This window comes from Xiphophorus maculatus, chromosome 15 (genome assembly GCF_002775205.1).
Source record: "Xiphophorus maculatus strain JP 163 A chromosome 15, X_maculatus-5.0-male, whole genome shotgun sequence".
Classification (NCBI taxonomy): Eukaryota; Metazoa; Chordata; class Actinopteri; order Cyprinodontiformes; family Poeciliidae; genus Xiphophorus; species Xiphophorus maculatus.
In genome coordinates, this window is record NC_036457.1 from 15,017,611 (window position 1) to 15,040,137 (window position 22,527).

A 22,527-nucleotide genomic window follows, 5' to 3' on the forward strand; every position below is an offset into this window, starting at 1 on the left:
TTTTGTGATGGATGGCTGCACACGTCCAACTTGCCAGGTTTTAAAATGGCTGACAGGTCTTCTAAATTATATAGCTACAATATCATAAGGCTTTTTATTCAGACTTTTTCCTCCATCTCTGCATGCATCTGCTAGTAAAGAGTGTTTGTATGTAAATGTGAGAAACAAAACAACTATTTGTGTGTCTGTGTGAGAACAGCCTGAAAGCTCTTGTGAAGTTCTACGGAGGCAGACAAAGCGAGGAAGTTTAGCCACTGCTCATTGTTCAAGTGCGTAGTTAGGTAACACTAATAAATGGTCCGTCCGTGTACGAGTGAGTGTGTGTGTATGCGCGTTGTTTGTGTACAATCGGGCCCATTCAGGGACTTGTGCAGCACTCACACGGGGGGCCCGAGGTGTCTCTCCCAGCTCACCGCGCACACTCTCCCACGCTCGGCGGCGTTGGCTGTCCTCGCACACGAAAACCGAAGACGGCCTCACCTCTGTTTCTGGATTAAAAAGAAAAAAGGAGCAGACAGCACCAAGCGCTGTTCTGGAATCAGTATCTGGCCCGTGGCCTCTCGGCCCGTCTGGTCTCCCACTTCTTTCTCAGCCCCAGTAGGAAGGAAGTGACCCAATGCGCCGGCACCCGTCCTGCGCTGAACACATTGTTGCCACATCAAGGCTCAGATATGTACAGTAGCTCAGCTGAAGTTTCCCACCCTCCCCACTCCTCCGCGCTCCCAGCCCCACACCTTAGGAACAAATGGCAGAACTGAATTACTGTTTGTTTGAGCGCCATGGCGTGAGTAGGGCTGCCTACTGATATCGATGGAGGAATCTAATCAGAGGACCTATTAGGAATCAGGACACAGAAGAGGAAAAAACAATTGAAGCTGTAATGATTTGGGCCACAGATTTTGTTTGTTTTTTGATCTTATTGTACAGGCAGGATTTCCATGACGGAAAGATGTTTCATAAAAAAAAGAAGCATTTTTCTAACAACTGCCTTGACATAAGTAAAGATGACCAAGACCTGACAGTTAGTCCCGTGGATGAGGCAGGATAGAGGACAATGATTGGTTTAGAGAAACTGTCACACGGAAGTTTGGTTCATGGGAATTGGGTCGTCTTTAGGCCTCAAAGACAAGGTTATTTGCACCAAAGAGTGAAGAGGAACATTAGAAGTGATCAAATCATCTGTTCAGTTCTTCCAAAGAGAAAAAGGAGTCTCTGATCACACTAATCTTCAGCTGCCTGTACCAATTCTCTTATCAGAGTCAAGTTGCGATTCTGCCTGGGCTGCTCCACAGTTTTACTTTCAGTCAGATGGAACATGTTGGGAAAATTCAAGTTTTACTTTATACCTATATATACCAGGGGTTTGAATTATTGTGGGCTTAGGAGTACAAATTGTTTGTAATTATAAAAACTGACTCACCTTGGCATGCTGGATACTGGAAGCTGAGAATGAAACTGACAGCATGACTAATTTCTATCCTATTCAGAGTAAATTTAATTCCCAGTTTGTCAATTCTTCCTTAATTATAGACAGTTATAAAAGAGACAGTGACTTCAAGGCAGGATTAATATACGCCAGCCTAATTCAATTCACAGATGTGAATTTCACAATCCTGATCCTAATGAACATGCACTATTCAAACAGTCAAGTAGCTGAAGATTTCTTGTCAGGATAACATTTTGACTTTGAGTCAAAAAATGCAAAAACCAAACTCCTCCTAAAGTTGATATTATGATTTGAAAAGTCTAAGGTTCCAAACAAACCAAAGTTTAATATCCTAAATGGCTGACATGTATATAAAACGAAGGGTGCAAGTGTGAACTGACAGCATTTCTGACCGTTTTTACTTTGTTACACCTGTGGCACCAGAGTTGTGCAGAACCTTGTGGACATCTATCTTCAGTGACTGAATGCATAAAATTGACACATTTGTATTGTTGTGTTTTAAGCACACACAATTAACAAATCCCACTGTGTTTATGACTTGCAACTCAAAAGCGTTTTAATCAAATGCAGCATCAAAATGAAAAAGCCAAACACCTTAAAGTCAGGGCACTTTCTATATTAATGAATATCAGCCTACAACAGAAGAAAAAAAATATGAAGAACTTTGTTCCAATTATGCGTCACAATCACAAATCGACTTAGAGATAGTCGATTGCATGGCCATTATTGGCTCTGAGTGTTAGCTGGGACAGGACAGAAGACAGACACAGCCAGGCAAATTGGAAGGAATGGACTTTCTTCCTGGTTCAAATCAGGCCAAATACAGGGGAAAAAAAACAAAACAAAAAAAAAAACATTGTGGTTTCACAGAACTGGTGAACAATGAACCAAAACATGCTCTGAAGTCATTACAAAAGCTTTATTTTTCTAATTAAACAAGTTCCTTTCTAATCTCAAACAGGCTGTGCTGCGTTTTGAAGTCTTGATGACACGGCTAAAAGAAGAGAGCCACAAACAACAGATGAACACGGATGCTGTAAAGGCCTTTCGGAAAACAAGTATTATTCTTAGTATTCTGAAGTTGAGCTGGAAAATGTTGCAAGTATCAGCTCTTATTAACATGCTTTGCAACAGTACGCAATTATATTTTTGTTGTGATTTTATGCTTAGTTATTAATTGAAAGAAAAACATTAATGCATGTTTTTTAACTTTTTTTACAACTTAAAATCTACCCCTCTACTCTAATACACCTAAAAAAAATCCAGTGCAACCATTTCCCTTCAGAATTTCTGCATTAGTATATAGAGTCCACATTTGTGTAATTTTAATCTCAGTGTAAATACAACTGTTCCGTGAAGGCCTAAGAAGATTGTTAGAAAACATACCTGAATGTAGGCACATTCAAGAGGCACATTTTTACTTTTTTAGCTTTTTTTCCCCACTTTAAAATTAAGCATTAAAGTTTTTTTCAGTTTTTTTCTGAAAGAACAAAAGAATTCCAGCTCATTACAGCAATGTAAGGTGATAAAATGCAAAAGGTTGAAGTCGTATAAATACTCCTGCTCGAGACCGTATTCAGTATCAGTCAACTTAACTCTATTTAAAGTGAAATACTTTTAAACTTGCATGCAGTAAGAGTACATTGTGGTGCGGCTGGCCTTGCTATCTGTGTGGCCTGTGTTTCACATACAGTAATTAGAAGCAACCTCTTAACAAAATAACAGGCTTTCTACTGTAAACCCGACTCCTTACGTGTTTGTTTTTAGCTTTATTATATGAACTGCAATCTGTCTGCTGTGAAAGTCTGCATGCATGTAGGACACGGCAGACAACTTTTTTTTTTTTTTTTTAAATAGTCCACCAGATTGTTAAGGAAGCTTTGGTGCCTCGGTATCAGCCAGACCTCAAGAAAGAAGGAGAGAGAGAGGGAGGCTTGTCACTTCTAGGCCATGAAGCTCACATTAGACTGTGGGAAATGCAGTCCTGCCTTCCTGTCCCTTCAAAGAAACCCGGCTCTCCGGCAAAATGGCAGGAAACTTCCCCAGCCCTCTGATAGACGGGCACAAAACAACACAGACGGCCAGCCTCACCACACCGCCGACTGACTCTGCATTAAACTGGCACCGCCAGCCGTCTGTGGCATTTATTTATTTATTTTTTTAAACTCTCAGCATAAGTAGGGAAACAAATTAGCCAGCCGAGTGTGCGTAAGACAAGGTTTCCTACTTTAATTTATGGGAAATAACCAGCAACGAAAAACGTCAGCTCTAAAACTTGAGAAACTTTTGAAATCCAAAGCAGCCTGAAGGGGGAGACATTAGCCACACGATTCTGCTACGACTCCGCTGTGGAGGCTCTGATCTGCGCTCCTGTGGCGTTTCAGTGTCAACTCAGGCCAGCAGTGATAATATACCTCTAATGACAGAGGCGCTGCGGTGTGGCGTGACTGTCTGTCTCTTCCTTTGCTCCCAGAGAACCAGAAAGAAGAGCTCCATCTTCCTTTTTTGCGGAGAGACGGCGGCTTGTATGCTTGTGTTTGTTCACATCATTGCAGCTCATCGCTCAATCTCTACCCCACTCTGTCACCCGGGCGTATTTTTGGGCTTATGGGAAATGCTTGTTCTTTTAACTTTGTACTCCCTCTCTCTAGAGGCTGATTTTTTTTTCTTCCTGTTTTCTGTCTGTAAACCATCACCAAGGTAAATACCCTCCTGTTTTCTGTCAGTAACCCTCCCGCTGCCTGGCCCCCAAAGCCTCCCACTGGCATCTGGCTCTTATCTCTCCCCAACGCTGCTTCTGCGAGGAAAAAATTAAGTTTAGGTCTGATTTTGTCAATATGTGCAGAAGCAGCAAAGTTGTTCCGAGCTAATCTTTCCTTTATCGGCGGGTGGCGAACAAGTGTTGCTCATTGACTTATTGATTGCACAGTGTCATGTGACATTATACAGTGAGAAGCTGATGCCCGGTTCGATCGCGAATTCGACCTGTTCCCTGGCCCCCCATCTGTCTCTCTTTCTCACATAACCGTCCATCCATCTTCCTTTACCAGCTTTCGCCCCGGACCCAGGCTGTTGTTCGTCGTCCTCTCTTTCGCTCGCATCTGGCCCGCTCCCCTCGCCGCTCAGGGAAAGGTCCGCTTTTCAGCAGAGGGTCGGAGGACAGGACAGTAGTAGTGGTATATTAATGAAATTAACGCCATACTTGGGTTGGGAGTATCAGGCACCAGGAGCTGTGGCTCGGGTTAATTAGCTGGCAGCACGCCTCTAATTGGGTCAGGACCATGTCAGGTCCCTGGCTTTGGCCCTGCAGGGATTGAATTACAATGTCAGGGGACAGCAGCCGTGGGGAAGGGGTGGTGGGAGGGAGGGGGGGGGGGGGGGGGGGGGGTTCTGAAGTGGTGCAGGAGGAGCTGGAGGGTGGATGAGGCAGAAAGGGGGAGTGTAGCTTAATCTGCCAGCAGGCGTTGAGGACAGGAGGAGGTGGGGAGGGCTGGCTGCATGAATACCGCTGTTAGGCTGGATTGGACTGAAGCGGAATGAGGGGAGGCGGAGGTTTGGGGGGTGTAAGGGGTGTTTTGAAAGCGGGACAGGGCAGGTGGTGTAGCTTGATATGTGTACCCATAGCAACGGTAGAGTGGTGTGACTGCATTTGTTGTGGGGTGTGGCTAATATCCTTGATTTCTTTAGTTGGTTTTTTTTTTCTTTGCTATTTACAGTTCTAAATAAGCTAAAAAGTCTCAGTGATTTCAGGTTTGGGTTTTGGATTCAGGGGATTAAATTGGGTTTCATTTCACCTTCAGCCTCCTCATAATGATGATGCTGTAGGATCAGTAAAGAAAAAAAAAATTAAATTTGTAGTGAATTTGTATTCTAGCCTCTCTACTCTGATAATCATAAATAAAAGACATCACTCAAAATTCACCAAATTAGTAAATAGATTCCACTTATGTGTAAAACTGCAGCAAACAATTAGCTTAGTTATAGATTATTCTGATGATTAATCAAGTAATATATATCTTATTCTGACGATGATTGTGACGATTAATTGATTATTCGGTTAGAAAAAGTAGCATTCTGCAGATTTGTCATTTATGCCTTTTTTTTATAAAACATTATGAATACATTAAAAAATGCAAATAAACAAATAATTTAATTCCCTTTTTAAATGAGAAATTAAAGACATGCAACAACATAGCATTTCAAATTAGCTTACGCTTGATTATTTGTAGCAAAAGATGCATCTGCAGCTAAAAAATACTTAATTTTTAAAAAATGTGTTTAATTTTTGAATTAACTGATGAGAAACTGGATATCGAAAGGTTTTGCTGAATTTGAACTATATGAAGCTAAAAGCGGCACTTGAGGGATAGAAGATTTTTTAAAATATATCTTATATGCAAAATGTATACATTTTTGTAAAGTTTCGCTTTGATATGTGCTCTCACTGTGTTCTTTCAGCAACAGGTCTTTCTTGAATCTTTATACTAGAATTAACGATTAATCGATTACCAAATTAATTGACGATTATTTCAGTAATTGATTAATCACGATTAATCCGATCTGATCCGATTAATCATTTCAGCCCTCCTTGTGTGTTAGTTAATCTCAGTATAAACCAAGCTGTTGTTACATTAGGGAACACACACCATCGTGAAACTCAAGGAGCATAAAAGAAAAGTCAGATGTAACGCTGCAAAGTATTCCTGACCAAGGTTAGAGGGTAAAACCAAAACTCAGAACATTTCAAGGAGCCATCATGTTTCGTCCATCATGTGCCTTTCCTTTCACTTCCTAATTATGCTCTGCTTAACGTTGCCCAATAACATAAAACCCCAATAAAACACATCAAAGCTTGTGGTTGAAAAGTGAAAGAAACCGAATGTTATGCATTTCACATGGATTGATCTTTTCAGTTTAAGCTTCCCTGAGCCGCTAGTAATTCATTTTAAAAGCATTATTACTGCATGCAGTTTGCAGCGGTCATACATTTCTCTGCAACCACATGTAGCTCATAACGTGAGCCATAAGTGTTATGGCAGAATCGCCCAGACCACTGAAGCCCTCCCAAATTGTAATTATTCATTTTCTTGGCGTCCCTGCGTAGAGTTCGGCAACAATATTTAGAATGCATGCAGCAATAAATGTTTTTGAACTCAACCACCTCTTTCTATGCCTAGAGACGTTTGAATGGTTGTAGGGTTGTTTTTTCCCCCCCACTCTGTCAACACAGTTGGATTCAATGTGTTTCTCTTCTGCCGATCACTTCCTTTCTAAATTGAATGCCGCCCAGTATTATTAAATAGGCGGATACACACAGATCTGAATGTAATGTTATCACCGTGCTTGATTGAGACTGAGAGTTTTAGCGTCTGGACACTTGAATCTGCTAAACAGAAACAGATGAGTTTCAAAAGCTGAGGACCATTGCCTTATATGAGCATTTATATCTGTGCCAAGTGGTGACTTTGTCTGCTTGCATGTCAGTGTGCCCCACCGGGTTTTAGGGAGCCCTTGACTCAGCACCAGTGATTGATCGACTGGCACCTGTGGTGAGGAGGCCCAGTCTGATCCAAAACCACAACATCATCATCACCACCAGTCGGGCTAATACCCCCTTTTCACTCTGTCTGGACCATTTTCTCTCCTCCTGTGTAATCCGCTGCAAGTCTCACTGTCTCCTCTGCCTCACACTTTTTAAGATCACTGTCTCTCTTAATTCCAAGAAGGGTTTTGGGGAAACAGAATCGCCCTAATACTCCCCCGCTGCACTCCTACTGCAGCAAAGGCAAGTTTAGGGTGGATATCTGAGACCTCGTCTGATGCTGACCTCCAAGTACACACCAAATTGGAGCCACAGTGGAGAATTCATGCCAGCAAAAGTGTAAAACATGTATTTTGTAAAATATGCTTTGGATTTTGATTACTCTCTTCCATTTGCGCAAAGAAAATCATTTATTACCCTCCTTTTCTCCATTTCCCCCTGTTTTTCTGTATCATCTGCATAACCTCTTATCAGTTACTTGCCTCCTGTGAGTAGTCTTCCTTTTTTAAATTTTTATTTAAACTTTATTTTACCAAAACTTAAGATTAAATGAAATATGTTCTGTCAATCAAACAGAGCCACTCAAGAACTACTTTCCGTCTTACTTCAGAATAAGAGTTTCAAATATAGATACAACAGGAGGTCAAGTTTAAAGCCTAATGTCTTCATATAATAATGGCTTACACTTACTCCATCAGATGACAGAGACTGTCTTTCTTGAGAAAGGATCACTGACAAGAAACATTGCTTATTTATCCTTTTTTAAAAGTTATTTGTCCCACATTTTTCATTTTGTAAAAAGGTAGAAAATCTGAAAACCATCTGTCAGAGGGAGCGAATGACTTTAACTAATCCTATTTTCAAGGATATTTACATTCATGTAACCAAGACTTAAAGTATTTACCAGGCTAACACCTCTTTGCTGCTAAATGTCATTGAGCTTTTGAGAACCTCCCCAGAGCATTTTGCCTATTCATCTTTTCCATTTGTTCCTCTTTAACACTTCTGCAGGATGTGACCTTTTTTTTTTTCCAGGGGATTATCCTACCGGGGTCACAGTGCAGAGTTCAGTCTGGGTACAGATTAGCATAGAGTTCTGTTGAGTAAATGTCAAAAGGATCTGAGTGTTACTAAACTCTCCAGAGATTCATTTTTTTTATTAAAGTATAAGAAATTATTGAGAAAGTGATATAGAATACAGTTAAAATGATTTCATATGAAGTTTTTTTTTATTTTTGTATTTTTTTTTTATTTAAGGACACATGAGATCTGCAAGGTTGATTATATTACTTTGAGGAAAAAAAGCACCTAACCCTGGTTTGCAGTTTAGGTTTACACTGCAAACAAGTGCTTTGAAGACTTTTGTCAGTTTAAACCCAAGATGGACAGACTCGACTGCCCCATTGGGACCCTCTTGTAACCCCTGGCCAACCAGGTCAGCCTTAGTTTGTCATCTACCGGTGCCACGACCCTTGGGTCAAACACCGAAGTGTGCCTGTCTTTGGGTCGATAGCAACGTGACCTTTTCCTCATTCTGCCATTGTGCCACATGTTGTTAATTCCTCATCAGAGAACCATTTCAGCAGCAGAGCCGGGGTCAGATTGCTGCCCAGTCTGCTCTCGCCGGTCAGTTGCTCAGAGTCAAACGAACACCTGATGTGCCGTCAGCTCAAGCTATGAGGCTTAGTTGTTCACTGTTTGTGTCTCTTTCTTAAAATGCAATATTGTGTTGTCAGCTGATGAGCACCACTGCTTTGTTTACTTAATTTAATATTAAATGCTAAAGATGAATTAGTTCAGTTAAGTTGTGATGCGTGAGACCATCAATCTGTTCTCCACAAAACAGAGACACCTTTTGAGTCTTTCCTAAAGAACAGAAACTTCTTTGTGTCACTTGGAACTTTTCATCACATATGGAGTACCACAAGGTCTAATCCTGGGGTCCCTTCATTTTTTTAAGCATCTTAGTCACAGTGGCCTGTGTCGAGTGTGGACGCCTATGACCACTGAGACTCCATCTAACGTAGAAGGCTAAATATGTCATGGGCATGCAAAGATTGTATTAATGACAGAGTAACAAGAACAAATATTCGTCATTTGTAATGGCAAGATTGTTCACACTGATATAATGATGATAGCATGATAATGTGCATCCCTTAGTTAGTCTGTCTATCTATCTATCTATCTATCTATCTATCTATCTATCTATCTATCTATCTATCTATCTATCTATCTATCTATCTATCTATCTATCTATCTATCTATCTATCTATCTATCTGTCTATCTGTCTGTCTGTCTGTCTGTCTGTCTGTCTGTCTGTCTGTCTGTCTGTCTGTCTGTGTCTGTCTGTCTGTCTGTCTGTCTGTCTGTCTGTCTGTCTGTCTGTCTGTCTGTCTGTCTGTCTGTCTGTCTGTCTGTCTGTCTGTCTGTCTGTCTGTCTGTCTGTCTGTCTGTCTGTCTGTCTGTCTGTCTGTCTGTCTGTCTGTCTGTCTGTCTGTCTGTCTGTCTGTCTGTATATACGTATATATCTATATATATATATATATATAGAGAGAGAGAGAGAGAGAGAGATATCTATATATAAACGACATTATGCGTCCATATCTGTTTAAAAAGCAGACATTGGTGCAAACATGAAATTGCTAATGTAGGGAAACAAAAAAAAAAAAAACACAGCTAGTTTTTCAAGAACAGACTCCCAACAATTTAACTTCCGTATTTCTTGATCTTCTTTCTTGAATGGTTTGGGGTTATTTAATTTATTTCTCTTTTTTTTTTTTAGATAAAGAAAGCCTGATTACAGAGAGTGGCAAACTCCACACTTTGGACATCCTTTTAAACCAACTAAAGGCCCAGGGCCACAGAGTCCTCATCTACTCCCAGATGACCCGCATGATAGACCTGCTGGAGGTATGAACACAAACACACACCTGCAGACACTCCTCATGTCCACAAACTATCTGTTTACATATACATTTATGATCTGTACTGATGAGTTGAATCACAGGCCTTCTGTGACTTAGTTGTTGAGCTCCAGCACCCCTAATAAGCCAGCCTGTCCCTCGTTAGATGGATAATTATCAGGTCAGGGCTAATTATAAGGGTCTCATCTGCAGGGGAACCAGGCAAATGGGAGGGATAACTACAAGTGGTGAAGGAAAGAGGGAAGAGTTAGAAGACGCAAAGACCCTTGGGTGGGAGGGGGAAGAAATGAAGTGAAAAAATGATAGTTGTTTTTCTCCCCCTTAGGGTAAAACCAGAAAAATGATCAACATGGCAACGAGCGCCTGACCTTTTTTTTTGTTCTTATCTCCATTGAATAAATGAATAAACAAATATGTTCCTGTATAATCTTGGTATTTTTGACTCTAGAGCTGGAAAAATAGCTTTAGATCAAATGCAGCGCCTCTAGGTTAGCGCTAACCTGATCAGAGGTCGGGAGCTGTTAGGTTGAAAGTTATATCATGTTCAAAATGAATTTCACACAGCCTTGACGGTAATACTACATCAACAAACTCGATGCAGTTCTCTATTGTTGCCACCATGTTTGTTGCAAACATCACTATGGAGCCTAAAATCTCTGGCATGATGTCACTGGGAATTCCTTCCCCTTTCGAACACAGCGCAGCGCTGTTCCCACAGCCAAATCGCTTGATGGCAGATGGACTCGACCCAGGTGGTTAAGGGCCGTCTTCCCGCGTGTCTGGAAAACGGCAGGAATACCTCGCCTTTAAGACCGTAAGACTGGAGGACTGATAAAAGCACTTAAGATGGCTGAGATAAAGCAGGCTAGCCATTCTCTTTTAATATCCCTCTCGCCAGCTTTCCCAGCGCAGGTTGTCGCGCCCCGTGAATCACTGAAGACTGTTGACAAGTGACCTCACAATGTAATGGAAGGGAGCCCAGGGTAGCTGTGACGGCATCTAGTTCACTAAGAGGCAAAAGGTATCCGGAATAAAATCATTCATTCCCCCAATCTGGCTGCGGCGTTCCTGCGTTGTGTTTCTATTTTACTGGTAAAAGAAAAGAAATCCTGCAGATGGTTTTGATTTTCACAAAATAAGAGCTCCTTTCTCCAGCAAAGGAGAGGCTGATGCTAATCTCTGTTAGGTTTTATGAGTTTGTAGCTTGTTGGCTGCTTGTCTATTGAGTGGCGTCATTTTGTCGGGTGATGGACAACCAAGATCAGCGCAGCCTGAAGAAAATGGACCCGACAGCGAGAATTACCTGCCAAGACGATACCTTCAATTTTTTTTTTTTTTTTTTTTCTTTTTGAGTTGGCTGCTTAGAAAACAAGTTGCCAGTTAAAAACCTGTAACATTATTTACAACAGGGCTAGAAGAACATGAGTGAGTGATGCCAACGTCAGGAGGGGATTTTATTAATAATTTCAGGAATTAAATTTCCCTTTCATCTCTTCTCGCCTTCTGTTTAACTGGCATATACAGTTGAAATCAGATATTTAAATATACTGTACAAAAAGGCTCAGAGTCTTATTTTTAGACTATAATCTTCTTGTTTTAGATAATTTAGTGTTAATAAAAGTTCTTCTCTGTGCTAGATCATTTTTAAACTGGCTGCAAACATCCAAAATAAAATAAAAGGCAGAAAACGGGATCTGTGATGACTATTTTAATCATTAAGTCCTGTTTTCCGTATCCAGTACTAAGATTCTTTTATTATTATTACTGTTATTATTATTTAAATTCAGTCCCTAACGAGCTTTTGATGGTTCAATGAAAAAAATAAACCATAGAAATTGAGCATGACCTAAACGTATTCCTTAAATCATATCATCTGTTAAACTACCCACATATTATGTCATCTATGTTTTGTAAAAAAAAAAACAACAAAAAAATAAACCTAAAGCTTACAGAAACTTAGCAGCTGTTAGAAGTCAAGATCTCAGTCTCTCTGCTTTCTCTAAGAAATAACGGCCAAGATGCTGTCCTGAAACCTCCGTCTCGATCATTTCCGTGTTATTCTTGGGTGACTTTGTTCTCGGAAGAAATAAGAACCTTATCCCGAAAGATTGGGAGCATTTTTGGAGACCAGAACGTGCTAATGGTTCCTAATGTAGTGTTCATTCAGAGCAGATGGGGTTGTTGGGAACAGAGCCAGGCAGACCAAGGAGGGCAGGCCCTGGTGGGACCGAGGGCCCGGGTGTCATAACGGAGGTCTGGAGGGGGTGGTTGGTGTGTGTGTGCGTGTGTGTGGGTGTTGGGGGTAAGAGGGTCGCAGAAAACATGGTGTCAAATCGTTGCTATCATCACTAATGATTGCGAGAGGTGAACCCTGATTGGTTTTAGTGATTGTGACCGCTTCATTGCTTTGGGGGGCACTCGCGCATTGTAACCAGGAGGTCGCAAGTTCATGGCGGTACTTAAAGAGGGATCAGCGTGTCACCTCATCAGCGCTCCTGCTCCTCAGACCCTCACACACCCCCACGCCAACACACACAGGGCAGCTTAGCAGACTTCTGGGAGGATATAGTGTCGGTGTATCAGTGTCTACATTTCTGAGTGTCTCCCTGGGTTTAGCAAATGAACGCAAAAAAGGGGGGGATTAGGATATTTTTTGGACAATAAATGCTGCCATCGCAGACAGATTAGTGTGATAAAGAGGAATATTTCTCAACTCTTAAAATGAAATCAATAGCACTGCTGGGTCTATCTGTTCCTTAGAGGAAGACTTAAGTAGAATTACATATTTGAGTTCCTGTTAAGGTCAATTCGCAGTCGCTGTGATGTTTTTTTTAAAATTATTATTATTGTTTCTGCAGCGAAGGGAAAAAAAACTTGGATTTCAACAAGTGTGCAGGAAAAACGTCAGTAGCTTTCAAAGTCCGATCCTTGAAGGTCCACTGACTTTCCAACTTTGTGCTTTTTCAGAAGCGTAATGCAGGATTTGACCCGTTTTATTCATTCTGTTTGAAAAGTGGAAGCAAGCGCAGTTGTTTGTCTAATCAGCAGGTACTCTGTCATTTCTCCTGGATCGTTCGTGACGACTTTGTTTTATCAAACTGTTGGCTTCAAATCACTCCTCTCTCTGCGAAGGCCTCCAGGCCGAGGGGGTCACTTATGTTTGGTTGTTCTAAATATTGAAATCAGCAGAAAACTGAACATCATCCTTCCATTTTAACATTTTCGGTTGTTTGATTTTCTTCCAGGAGTATATGGTCTATCGAAAACACACCTACATTCGCCTTGACGGGTCCTCCAAGATTTCCGAACGCAGAGACATGGTGGCCGACTTCCAGAGCCGGTGAGTCGCGTGGTTTTTGTCTGTGGCTGAGACCAAATGTTTCTCCTTGCTAATAACACCGTGTAATTTGGCCTTTTTGTATATTATAGCAATCAGTAAACAGTTTTATCAAATGTCCAGATATTATAAGCATGTGTGTCAGCCTGTGTTTTGGCGTCCACGTGCTCTGGATCGCATTAGTGCGTGGCTCACAGGCCCCCGTGTTACTCCATTGTTTGCATTCAGGACGGTGGTTTTCAGACTGGGAGGGCAGAGAGTTACTGGAAAGAAGTGGGAGCGCGGGGGTGACCAGAGGAAAATTAAGAAGATGATTTATGTGGAGAAAATAAACAAAACCGACTTCTCTGATTCTGTTTTACTGACTTTTATTTTTTTTACACAAAAATGTGCTCCGATTCCTTTCTAATAATTTTATTTCTTCTACTATTTTACTAAACTTACATATATAAACTCTTAATGCAGCTTTATTGTTCAAATACACTCTTGTGAAGCACATTAAGTTTTTTTCTTTTACAGCCAGAAATATTTTTAAGAAATGAAAGGTGTGGAAAAAATACCTCAATTTCATTGGCAAATAAATTATCACCAGATTATAACTGATGCAGCTCCTTTCTAAAAGTGAAAAACCTTTAGATTTTTCACCTTTTTCTAATGATTTGGGGGACAGATTTGTTACATAACGCCCCAAATGCAGTTTTGCAAGCACAAACAAGATGTCATTTTTAAACAACTGGCTGTTCACTTGGTTAAATGTCTGTCACAGAAAGCTGACCAACAACGGGTTCAACATTATCCGGTCTACTCCTAAGATATTTGATTAGCTTTTTTCTTTCTTTATTTTGAAACTAATAAAAGAGAATGTGTGGGAAATTAGATGCAATATCAAAATATATATATATTTTTTACAGTAAATAAAACCTCACCTTTTCGCTTTCTGCCCTCCACAGTACGGACATCTTTGTGTTCCTGCTCAGTACGAGGGCTGGAGGACTTGGCATCAACCTGACCGCTGCGGACACGGTGAGCTCCACATTTCGGCGATTACTGGCACTTCAACTATTTGAATTAGAAGAATTGTGTAAAAGGCTAACTTTCTTGTTCTTGTCTTTAGGTGATCTTCTACGACAGCGACTGGAACCCCACGGTGGACCAGCAGGCCATGGACCGGGCTCACCGCCTGGGTCAGACCAAGCAGGTGACCGTCTACCGCCTCATCTGTCAGGGCACCATCGAAGAGAGGATCCTGCAACGCGCCAAGGAGAAGAGCGAGGTCCTTAAACTTCCTACAAAAGGCTAAAATAAGATTTGACTGCACACAGTGTCTGCGGAGATGAGCTAATCTCAGGTGAGATTCATGTTTTCAGATCCAAAGGGTGGTCATCTCCGGAGGCAACTTCAAACCGGACACGCTGAAGCCCAAAGAGGTGGTCAGTCTGCTTCTGGACGACGACGAGCTGGAGAAGAAACGTGAGCGCACGCCTTTCAGTGCAAAAGTATCGCTGGGAGAGCTGTTGGGAAGGAGGGGAGATAAACACAACGTGTCTCTTCCGGCAGTGCGCCAAAGACAGGAGGAAAAGAGGCAGCAGGAGGAGAGCAGCAAGGTGAAGGAGAGGAAGAGGAAGAGGGAGAAGTACGCAGAGAAGGTATCGGCACAATGATAAAACAACACAACGTAGAAGGAGATGTTCAAGTTCTGAATTTGTGTGGAAAGAAAATAACAAATGGAAGATACTGATTTCTCCAGGCTCCTTCTGCCGCAGCCATCCAATCACCTGCTTCAGGTTTTGTGGTCCTTCAAAATGCTTGAATTTCAATTTGGTGTTGTCAAGGTTTGGAAAAGGCGTCATTTCTGTCCTTGAAAGTGCTTTTTGTTCAGACCGCACAGTTTTGACCTGTGTAACTGAAATATGTCTTATATTTTATCTGTTAAACAAAGTTATTAAAATTATTTTCTTTTGTTAAATTAGTGTTTTGTTCTCAAATCAGTCAGGTGCACAGGGTGAGTGAGAGAGAGACATTTCAAAACATAAAACTTTCTTACCTTTCAAATTTACATTGTCTTTGTAGAATACAATAACGATACATTATTAACAGCGATAAATTATATTACATAATAGGGAATTGAAACTGTTGTCTTTAGTTCATTTGCATTGTTTTTATCCCCGAAGTGTGCTACTGTACAGTTTTGAATACTTGCCTTGAAAATGCTTGAAAAGTGCTTGAATTTCACTGTGGGAAAAGTGTGTGAACTCTGCCGCTTCCCCATATCCATCCTTCCTTCTACTGCGTTTTTCCGCAGTTTCCATATTTAAAACCCGATCACTATACAAATCCCCATCGTGAACTCACGATAAACTTTGATATCTGTCTAGAAGAGTCCTCAAAAAGGAGTCTGGAGAAGTCGAAAGTAAAACAAAAGTCTAAATGAATCCTGACAAATCCACCATATTCATCTTCTGCTCTCCTCTTTCTAGCAGAAGAAGAACGAGGAGTCGGAGAACAAGAGGAAGAAGGAGATGAACCTGGTGATCTCCCACGCTCCCTCGGCCGATAACTCCAACCTGTCCGCAGACGGGGACGACTCGTTCATTAGCGTGGAGATGGACTCGGCCATGCCCAGTCCGTTCAGCGAGGTGAGGCGGTTTGGGACTCAGATTTAGAGGGTTTGTTGAAATCTTGGTCAATGACGAGGCGATAAATAGATTAAATAAGTGCGTCATCTAGAGTCTGGAGTCTTGGCTGCCTTTTACTGGCTTTATCTCCTGCTGTGCAACATGATGCTTCAGATTTTATTTGCATTTTGAAACCTCTTTCTTTCTTTCTTTTTTATATTTCTGTTTATTTGTTACAATTTCTCCCTCATTTTTTAATCGACTCTTGCTCTCTTTATTAAACACTCCTGTCGCGCCCTTTGCTTCCTTTCCTTTCCTTCTCCTCGTCGCCCTTTTGCACTACCGACCCGGTTCCCGATCCACTCCCTCACCCCGCCGTGGTTCTGACCCCCAGCCTGTGTGTGTGTCTGTGTGTGCTTCTGTGCGTGGCCAGATCTCTCTGAGCAGCGAGCTGCAGCCCGGCTCTCTGCCGCCGGACGCCGACGCCGACGAAAGCAGCAGCGACATGCTGGTCATCGTGGACGATCCCGTCTCGTCGGCGCCGCAGTCTCGCGCCACCAACTCCCCCGCCTCGGTGACCGGATCGGTTTCTGACAACATGAACGGTGAGGAATCAAAATACGGCGTGCTTGCCGTACGAATTTAGGGTTTTGCTGTTCCTAAATCTTTCCTCTGTGGGAGTTTTAAACCGTGCACTACAGAAAAAGTTATTGAGTGCGAGTAGAAAGCTTAATATTTAACAAACCTTCTACCACGAGGGCCAAAAACATCAAGTTGAAAGAACGCAAGGGCCACAAAAAAAAAATAAAAAATCTATTTTTAGAGATGTATCTGCTCAATAATGATCTAAATGTGCAAGATTAGATTAAAATGAACAAAATAGTCAGATTTTAGTCGGATAAGAATCTGTGAATCATTGTGTCGACACAGAACACAAATTCATGTATTTCGCCATCTCATAGCCAAACATTTAAAATCCACTCTTTTGGAGTGAACTGATGCATGTTTTCCAAATATTTTTCCTAAAAAAACAAAAACAAATCAAGGCTCAAAAAAACATTCCTCCAGCATGATGCAGCCACCACCATGTTCCATTTTGTGCTCATTTGTCGAGAACATCGTTCCTCTGTGTAATAATTACTGCTCCCCCAACAGAGTTTCTGCTGTCTTTCCTGGTCTTCATAATTCTGTTCGTTCACCATGAGATTAAATCACGATCTGGTGGACTGCTTATGAAAAAGGTGATTTCTGAAGGCTGCCGGTTGCCCTGGATACAAACGGTTATTGGAGTAAAGGAGGCTGAATATAAAAGTCACAACTTACTTTTCTGATTTAAAAAGTAAAAAAAAGAAAACAAACTGTGAATAATTTCCAGTCTGATTCACATCCTGCACCAGAATTTAGAAAGTACTTAAAGGGCCAGAAGCCAGAACCTCTGGGGGTTCTTTACATATCTTTTTTATTTATAAATGCAAGTATTGCATTAGGTGTGGTTCTTCATATAAAACTCATGACTCCACACCAAGTGAATTATATTAATATTTAGGTATTTTTATAAATAGAATCAATACTGAAGTATTTGAAAATTATGAAGTTACAGTTAATTTTTGGTTGGAACAACATGAAGCTTCTTCTCAGACGAAGCATTAAACCTACCATGGATCAAATCACACCTGCTTATGTTTAGGACTACCTGTTAATGTACTATAATTCACATTAGCAGAAGCTTTTTTCTGTAGTAGACATGGCACCAAAACTGGCTCTAGCCCAGGAGCCCAGATCCTTGTAAGTCCGGCCCTGGCCACAAGTTTGCAATAATTTGTGTTGGTCTAAGAAAAACATTTGGAAGACATTAAAAAAAAAAAAAAAAACAACGTTTCCATTTTGACGCTCCACTTATGCCCTTTAATACTTTTATTTTTTCATAGAGATAGATAGAGATTTACTGTCTTCATTTACTCTGAAAATGGGAAATAAATGATGGATCTGCCTCTATATCCACACTTTGGACTTGCTGCCGTCAGCGGGGCGTCATTGAAACCCACACTGGATTTCTTTTAGCCGTGCTAAGAGACTCCTGTCTGTAAGATAATTGATGCCCGCTGATTATCAGGCCTCATGTTATTGGAGGGAAGTTGATGCCTTCAGAGAGCCGATGATGGCTTAATGAAGGGTCTGAGAGACCTGTCACGAATGGAGGATCTGCTGGCCAACTTGGACATATAAGGGAAACGACAGAGACGAGCGACTTTTAAGCAAGAATGCAGTGAAAGAAAGGAAAATGTTCACGCATGCCTTGCTGCTGGTGATATTACAGGCTGTATAGCACATCAAATGGAGCGAATCATTCAAATAAATTAGACCACCAGTGTGATGTGGGCAGTGGGAGAAGAAGAGAGGAGAAGCTGACCCTGGAGTAGACGCATTGCCACTGAGCCAAGCACTGGATCCGATTTTGCAAGCAGTATGGAAAATGGAGAGTAATATTTTTGCTTGAGTCTGTATTTATGGCAATTATAAGATGATTAATGTTTTAAAGTTCTTTAATGCCGTAAAATTACCGCAGTATGTTTAGCAAAGTGAGTCAAAGCCAAGTCAAGCAGCAGCTCTCGTACATTATGTATGGGATTTCTATGTGATCTGATTGTAAAATGGTAAAGACAGGCCTTTTATAGAAACGACACGTCTATGAAGTTGATGAGTTTATTATTCTTACGAGGTTTCATATGCTGTCTTCAAAATTTGGGGGGAAAAATGAAGAAATTATGGAAGAAAGGTTGAATTTCCAGACTTTACTCTTTTATTTTATTACTTAAAAGATAAAAATCTAGTTTTCTGAAAAGAAAAATATGATTGATACTTAAACAGCGTCATTTATCTTTATATTTAACCCATTGCAAATGGAATATTAACTATTAATATTTGAGTTGCTGTCAGAGAATTTACAGATAAAGGCACGTGTGTTCAAAAATAAATAAGGAACATTTTCCTGCTTTTTTGGCCTCTAGTTTGAAACTAACCCTGTAGTTGAAAATGTTGAAATTAAAAGTATTACTACTTTTTATATTTGTTAAATCCATATTAGGTGATGATCTCCTACAGATTTTGTAAAAGACACTTTCTCCAGTGACAAAGTTAAAAGTTCACTTCCACGTTTTGTCATTTCATACTTTAGTGTCAGAATATCTGGAAATCCTAGCGTGGAAAAGCATTTTGAAATGGAGAACTTTGCTGGAAACCAGTATTAGAAGATAAACGAAGCTCTTTTTTTGTTGTTGTTTTTTTCTTTCTCTCTTCGTCTTTAGGTGTTTCAGCCTCCGACTCGATCAGCCCAGGCAGAGGCCGGTCCGGTCGGAGTCGCGGGCGGCCCAAAGGATCCGGAGGAGCCGCCAAGTCCGGAGGGAAGGGCCGAGGCCGGAAGTCAACAGCTGGGAGCGCGGCGGCCATGGCGGGGGCGAAGGCTGGGGCGGCAGCTGCCTCAGCAGCAGCTTATGCTGCTTACGGATACAGTGTTTCCAAAGGTTGGTCTGTACGGCAACACGATTTGCTATTAAATGCGGCTCTTAATTTGAAAACTGTGCCACTGACCGAACAGATGCTTGTTTGTTTATGTAACTTTTGAAACTGATCCATAACCGAACTTGTTCCTGAAGCGTATTTTACACAGTTTTACACTTAAAACTTTAAATCCAGATTTGTTTGATTTTCTTTCGTTAAATGATGAATCATTCTGGATTAAAATGGTTTCTAAACTCTGCGGACCAAGTGGTGTTGCATGACAACAAAAATCATTTTAAATGGGATCTTTAGGCACTTTGATAATAATGCCACATTTCTCCCAGTTTTATATGAAGATCATCTATAAAAACCAACAATCATTTTTCTTCCACTTCGGAACAAGTAAAAGACATTAAAGTTTGTTACGATGGAAAGGTTTGAGTAGAGCAATTTTGTCCCCACTGCTACAAAAATAACGTTTGTGTAGAGCTGCGAAGCAAGATAGATTTGATAAATGATGTACTTAATAAAATGTTTCATTTTGAAAGCTAAGAAAGTTCAACTTTTTTTTCTAAATCAGATTTTTAAACAAAATGAATCATTTCACTTTTACATAGAAAGAAAACAACTCCAGCTGAGTGAGTCCTTTCCGTATAAAATGAAAATGAGGAAAAATAGGTCGTCCCCTTTATGATATAAAGCACATAGTTTGAGTATAAAAAATATTTTTGAAAGCTTTGTACCCTTGGTGCTTTTCTGTTGTAGATATTCTTTGTCGTTATTGCATAAGAAGATACAGAAGAGCTGCTAAAATCCCTCTGTTTCCTTTAGAATTCAAATTATTTCATTGGTTTTCTAAGGGCCAGTTTGGAGGGGCCGGAGAGCCACATGTGGCTCTGGAGCCGCAGGTTGCAGACCTCTGCTCTACGGCAATCTTCGCTGTTGTTGCAAAATAATCCGATGCTGCTGAAACTGTTATCTTTGACCGCCTGCGGTCTTAGTGCTACTTGTAAAAACAGTTTTTCTTTCGACGCCGCTCCTTTTGTGTTTACGCCCGTGCCACTGGACCACCGTGCTGCCCCAGGCGTCTCATTGTTTCCTTCTTGGGCCGTGATTTTTTTTTTTTACGAGCAAACTCCCCGTTTCACATTAATTGAGCTAACAAACAAACACTGAAGATCCCGTGACCTTTTCGGTTTGCCTCGTAGAAAACATTCCCCTGGATAGTGAAAGAACGTCTTTGTGAATTAATAGTGGAAACTGTGCACTAAAACTGTTACTAGGCTGTAACTAGTTAGTTTTTTTTTTTTTTTTACAAGCAGAGTAACAATGTGTTTTCTGTCCTTCTGTTCAGCCGGCCTCTCCGCCGCCGCCGCTGCCGGCCCCCTGCAGCCCTCCCTGGCGCGACTGGCCACAGGCCCCGCCTTCAACCCCAGCAGAAGCTCCTCCCCCCTCGCCAAAGGAGCGCCCTCCGGCCACAGCTCCCACTCGCAGCTGTCCCACGGCCACCACCACAGCAGCCACGGCGCATCCAGGAAGGGCAAGGGCCCCGGCGGCCCCGGGACTCGATGATGAAGGCACAGACTGGTTCCTGACCTGCTGCTCACTGTGAATCCCACTGACGCTTTATGCCTACGCTCATAAAGAGAGTGCAGTATTTACTACCCATTTTGTGGAAGACAACGCTCTGCCTTTTTTGGCTCAGAAACCGAACACACACACACACACACACACACACACACACACCCGCATATCAGTCTGATGGTTGGTCTTTTTTCCTTGTTCCAGTTTTGTTTCGATGTATATTAGTTAGCCGAGGCTCGGGCTGTTTTTGTTGCCGTTACAACGAGAGCGCTTCCAAGTGCTTGTGGAGGCCGATCAGAAGCCACAACAGGGGGGGGGGGTTCTTCAATTATTCTTTTCTTCTCTCTTTGACAAGTTAGTGATGAACTTCTGTCACTGAGCCACGTCTTCCATTTTTTGGGTGTTAACTAGTATCATAGATGTGCACTAGGTTATTTAATTGTTCTGTAGATATCTACGCTCAGTTCGAAGCTATGGAGGAATCCGAATTTCTAACGTCGACCCCCCCCACCCCCTGCCGTCCCTCCCCAAGTAGATCTACAGCTTTTCTACTAAAGCCGTTATTTTTCTAACAGAAGATTTAAGTAGATGAGCTAACATGGCGACGGAAAACCTTTTCAGCTACGCTTTTCCAGTATTCCCAAATCAACGTGAAAATATTTTTGTCCAAAAGAAGAATAGTGTAAAGAAATTTAAAAGATATATATTTCAAATGGAAGTGTGCTGGTTGACTCAGCCCTGCTGCTAACAATTAAAATACTGATTCAGATTATTTGGTTGTTTGCTATTTTAAGTTATTACTTTTTTTCTTGTTTTGCATTTACAATGGGGAGTTTATATTAACTGTGATGGAAGTCACATGTACAACTGTAAAATGTGAAATTCAGTCGCTGTTTTTACTTTTCATTACATTTCTGTGACGACCTGTTTGTGGATTTCTCATGCGTTTTAGAATAAAAAAAACAGAAGGTTCACGTTGAGTGTCCCGACCTGAGCACTACATTCGTTCTGGGGTTTTTGTTTTCCTGTTTATATTGTGATGAAAGCTGAAAGTTCTATATTTGATGTACATAAAGATGGGCCGTGGCTCTTTTCTCTCATTCGCCTGTTTTATTTTTATAGATTGGGTACATGTGAAGAGATGGATCAGCTGTTTTACTCCGCGGAGGTGTGAGGTGAAAAATAAAGGTGCTTTAATTTGAACCTTTTCTGTCGTGTGAGCGCTTCTGATTTTTCATCCCTCAATGTTATGTCCAAAGAAATTAAAAAAAAGAAAAAATATACAGTTGATATCAGATGTTTAAGTATTATATACAAATAAAATGTCCTCTCTGACAAACTTTTCCTGTTTTAGGGTAGTTAAGAGTTGTCAAAATTATTTCTGTTTGCTAAAGGCCAGAATTATGTGAGAGAATTATTTCTTACGTTCTTCAAGCTGACAATTTAAACATATGAAACACGTCACCTATCAATCCACAAATAGTTTACTGAATTTTGGCCCATTCCTCCTGACAGAACTGCTATAGCCAAGTTATTTTTGAAGGCAGAACCTGCTTGGACACATCTTTTTTTTTTGATA

At 41.1% G+C, this 22,527-nt stretch overlaps 1 protein-coding gene across 6 annotated transcripts in view; it reads left to right on the forward strand.

Moving 5' to 3' along the window:
• ino80 (INO80 complex subunit) overlaps positions 1-22,155 on the forward strand; it is a 41,739-nt gene extending 19,584 nt beyond the window's left edge. For 5 of the 6 annotated variants that reach the window (XM_023347858.1, XM_023347859.1, XM_023347861.1 and 2 more), the window contains exons 28-37: positions 9,773-9,900; positions 13,160-13,254; positions 14,202-14,274; positions 14,366-14,524; positions 14,619-14,721; positions 14,809-14,897; positions 15,729-15,887; positions 16,300-16,471; positions 19,172-19,387; positions 20,719-22,155. In XM_023347858.1, coding sequence (XP_023203626.1) covers positions 9,773-9,900; positions 13,160-13,254; positions 14,202-14,274; positions 14,366-14,524; positions 14,619-14,721; positions 14,809-14,897; positions 15,729-15,887; positions 16,300-16,471; positions 19,172-19,387; positions 20,719-20,936 — 1,412 coding nt within the window. In that variant the 3' untranslated portion in view covers positions 20,937-22,155. The remainder of the gene's footprint in view (positions 1-9,772; positions 9,901-13,159; positions 13,255-14,201; positions 14,275-14,365; positions 14,525-14,618; positions 14,722-14,808; positions 14,898-15,728; positions 15,888-16,299; positions 16,472-19,171; positions 19,388-20,718) is intronic. The other variant, XM_023347857.1, reaches the window with a different exon arrangement.
• Positions 22,156-22,527: the final 372 nt, after the last annotated feature.